Source organism: Notothenia coriiceps, unplaced genomic scaffold, assembly GCF_000735185.1.
Source record: "Notothenia coriiceps isolate Sejong01 unplaced genomic scaffold, NC01 NC01_scaffold00031461, whole genome shotgun sequence".
Lineage (NCBI taxonomy): Eukaryota > Metazoa > Chordata > Actinopteri > Perciformes > Nototheniidae > Notothenia > Notothenia coriiceps.
The window spans coordinates 100,657-105,080 of record NW_011364162.1 but is presented as its reverse complement, the minus strand read 5'-3'; the positions used below and the strand labels follow the sequence as shown (position 1 = coordinate 105,080).

The 4,424-nt window shown below is 38.2% G+C and overlaps 1 protein-coding gene across 1 annotated transcript in view; it reads left to right on the top strand.

The window, feature by feature from the left end:
- Positions 1-1,052: 1,052 nt before the first annotated feature.
- mapkapk2a (MAPK activated protein kinase 2a) overlaps positions 1,053-4,424 on the top strand; it is a 30,911-nt gene continuing 27,539 nt past the window's right edge. Inside the window, exon 1 of the mRNA XM_010787878.1 lies at positions 1,053-1,806. Coding sequence (XP_010786180.1) covers positions 1,588-1,806 — 219 coding nt within the window. The 5' untranslated portion in view covers positions 1,053-1,587. The remainder of the gene's footprint in view (positions 1,807-4,424) is intronic.

Genomic DNA, 4,424 nt, shown 5'->3' with positions numbered 1-4,424 from the left:
ACAAGTAAACATTTTTGTATATAATTGGATTGTATTTTGGCAGCAAAAATATTTGAAACATATCTTTCCACACTGCCATTGACCTTCATATTTGGGATCAAAAGTTACAGGAAATAGCTAACTAAGAATTTAATTAAAAAAACTAAATGCAAATATTTAAAATGTTAAAGGAGATTACCAATAGTATCGTTATTATAATGTTTTGAGGCTGATTTTTGTGTTTTACCTTATCTACAGTGTCACATTCTGGGCCGTTATCAGTAAAGCCACAGTACGGTAGAGTAAAACTAATCAAATTCAATATTTTTTTATAGTGAATTATCTTCAGATTATGAACAGCAGGCTGAAAAATACCACAGCTCTCAAACCTTGGGGTGACCTGCTCTGGTCAGAGTACAGGATCTATTTGTGTCCGTCTCTTTTACTATCAAAACATTGCCAAGTGGCTCTCTTCAAAACAGCAGAGGGTTAAAGTGCTAATTTAAGACATTGATTCCCAAAATGAGGTCTGTGGACCCCAATGAGTCCGACACTCTACCAAGGGGTCTGTGGGGTACATTTTCAGATTCATTCATTAAATGATCATGATTTAATAACCTTTTTTTTTACTTCATAGATTAACAAATATAATTTCAATTTAAAGAAAAAAATAATGGACTTCATAGATCATGTTCTATTCCACACACACTGTGTAGATGTATTCGGAAAAAACATATATTTGTGTTATTATTTTTAATGTATCTGTCAAATAAATTATTTCACAGAACAAAGTTCATTGATCAGGGGACTGGTGTCTTGTGAAGGGCTCCTTGACTGAAAGACAATGGTAAGTGAGATCTGATTTAGGACAACATTTCGTTTTCTTGAAAGAATATAAAGGTGACTTAGTGCTGGTTACTTTTGGCTGCATTGCGTCAATCAGCTCATAACTTTTTGTCATGTTTAACTAGCTCCCTGTCTTGGTGCCTCGCTGAGTGGCTCTTTTATAAACACTTCCTCTGTCGTACTTCTCCTTTAAGCGCCGAAAAAGCCCCGGCCATGACGTCAGCAGTAAAACCTGCTGGGTGTCTGTCCGTCGGAAAGTGAACTGTGTGTTTGGCGTGCTACTGCTACTGTCGGAGTTTTCCCCCTGTTGTCTGTCTTTCGTTAAGTGTTTTCGTCGTTTTTTTTTACTTCACTCGTAAGCTTCTACCTTTCTAATTTAGAAACCCAGTCCTGTCGCCGATTTATGGGCTGTTTTAGAAAAGTTCCTGAAGTGCTCTTTGAGGAACCGGTGGACGGCGGACACCACCGGAGATGGATAAGCTAACCGATAGCTGAGTTGTTAGCCGAGAATCACAGGTCAAGAATAGGATCAAGCTAGCATGCTAACAGCTAGCTAACTTAGCATTTAATCAGCTAACCAAGTGACTTTGTTAACCTGTAACGTCAGAACTACTGCCTGTTGTATCTCGGGCCTGGCTGCTACACCGTGAACACCGGAGGCCAGCTAACCCAGAAAGAACACTCGTTCTGTAATTATAAGGAAAAATACAGAAGTGTTGTTAAGAAGTGGCTGTTGTTCGCCTCTCAGCCCAAACCAAAAGCATGCTATCCAACGCACAGAACCAGCCACTGTTTCCCAACCCGGCGGGGCAGCAGAACCCGGGCCAGTTCCTCCCATTCAACGCGAGACCCTCCTTACAGATCAAGAAGAATGCCATCACAGACGACTACAAGGTGACCAGCCAGGTGCTGGGGCTGGGCATCAATGGCAAGGTGCTTGAAATCTTCCAAAAGAAGACTGGAGACAAGTATGCGCTGAAGGTGAGTTATATTTGGGAAAAATATGGGTCAGAAAGCTATAATGTTAAGTGTGTAAAACTGAGGGACAGCAAGTTGAAATACAGCAGGTTTGTTGTCCAAATGTGGGTCTAATCCAAATGTCACCAGCTACACACATTCATGTTGAGTTTCACGAAAGAGTTAATAAGACCTGGAAATATTGATTGATCAATTAGACCATTGACAAAACATGTATTGGCAACAACTATTTTAATAGCTGATTAATTCATTTTTTAATTTTTTTTTATGTTTTAAGAATACATTCACATTATTGGTTGAAGACACAACTTGACGTCAGAACATTATTTGCAGATTAGGATAACATTTTTTTGTGATGTTTTTGTTGTCCTTATGGGTCATTGTCATACTAGTATTGTTCTCCCCATCTTTTTATCATCCCCGTTTGATAACTTTAACTATCATACACAAATGATATTGACAGTGAACCATGACTGTATGAATAGTTCAGGGTCTTGTCTCAAAGCAGAATGCAGTCTTTAATGGTATTATTTTCTCTCAACTGATATAATCACCCTCCGCTCAGAAAGAGATTTTTTTGTTAATGAAGTCATCTGTGATTTAAACCCCTTATATAGGATTAAATGGATTTTCATAGTCTAAGTTGAGTATTTCTTTCACCTTCTAAGCAGTGATTTGTTAAATCTTATCATGTGTCAAAGTGTTTTGATCAGTGGAGTCCAGAGCCGGATATGTGATGTTGAAACTGTTTCTCAAGCTTTTCAATTGTAGTTGTTTTGATCATCCACCATTGAGTGTGATGATTTAACCCTGTGATAAACAAATATAGTTTTGTAGTTTCATCCTTGGATTTACAAGTAGGTACTCTCCTGTGTCCTGTTTATTACAAACAGCTTAGGGGGGGTTGTAATGTCACCCTGCATTGTCAGGAACTACAACTGGAGTTAAACCTCTGTATCGGTCAATGATTGATAAAGGACAAACGCCACAACAGCTATACACACACTGGTTACCAAAATATGACCCAATGAAGAAGTTTATTATTATAGCCCAATTCACTTTCTTCATTATGATAGAAGGGATTCTTTTATAAAGGTTGTTGGTGTTGCACAAAATCTCCCCCAAGTGAACAGCACACACCATGGGAACATCCTGTGCTGTGGTTCAAATTGAAATTCACTCTAAATAACCGGGTCACCGCTTTCTGTTTGTGTTTGTTCTAAACATGATCCCACACACAAACCTGTCAGTTGTTGATGTGTTGTCGTGCGTTGTCAAGTCTCTATTCACATGGCTTCTGCGATTCTTCGGACACTATTAGTGCTTTTTTAGAAAGTTGTGTTTGGTACAGCTTTTATTCCATCTAGTGTAACATGCTATTATTTCTGGTAGACATGGATATTGCAACTAAAGAGCTCTCCAACCGCACATCAACGCCAACAAAGGTTCGGTACAAATCCAAAGCAATATCGCTGAATTGTGAGCTGTTATAAGTGCCCACATTTTTTAGAGTCGCAAACATTTTACCTTCAGGGTCTTTTAAAGCAAGGATTGAACACCCTACACATCTTTTTAAATTCCTTTGCAGGTAGCCACACACCTTAGACATATCTTACATTTCAGCCCGGCTTAAATGTCCGGAATCTTTACGGCCCAAAAAATATACGAGGAGTAAAACATTTCAAAACATTGAACATATCATCCATAGGGTTTCAAAGGGGCGGAACATTTCCGGTACATTTCCGGAAAGTTTCCGGTACATTTCCATGGGAAGTTAAGCTGGGGAATTTTGGAGATATTCCATATTTGAAATAAATACATTAATTTAAGTTTTCCGCACTCTCGCGGGAATATCTCCGCGAGCGAGCTTAAGTCTCACTTTCGATTGCATGATATAGCCCAGCGCAACACCTTCGTCACACATGTTGCCACTTGTTGGTACCATTTTCAGGCGATTTGTAATCTGTTCTAGAAATTGTAAAAAAAAATGTATTTTTTTATATTTGTGGAGTTAGGTGGTCCGCGAGTGTTTTCTTTATTGGTTAAGTGGTCCTTGGTATGAAAAAGCTTGAGAAACACTGTACTAGATCAATACATTTGTATGTGATATTTGCAATTTAAAAATTAAATAAATATATTACCCCATAATATCATCAAAACTTACTTCACTTTGTGTAGTCCTCAAGGCTCAAATGTGTGGCTTCATTTGTCTTGTGCTTTGGGCTCAAAAATGTGGTCCAATCTTCTAGATATCATCTGTGCATGTGATGGAGGAATGCACAGTGCCTGTAGGGGGTGTGGTCTCAATAGCCATGCAGTAAGCAGTGTGCTATGTAGATGTGATTGAGGAATGGCATGGATATTCAAGTGTACTTGAATGGCATCTGTTTGTTTTAGTCAAGATTATGCTAAATGTACTTTCCCCAACTATATTTAAGTTCCCTATGAAGAGCCAACCTTGAATTTAGAAAATTCCCAATTTATTCCCATAAATTCCCGTTTATTAAGTTTGCACACGTATTATATACAATACAGTATGTCCATATGTTTCTGTTTTGGTAGTAGATTGGGCTATTATAGGGAATTCAAATTCATTATTTACATTTCACATTGTGTATTAT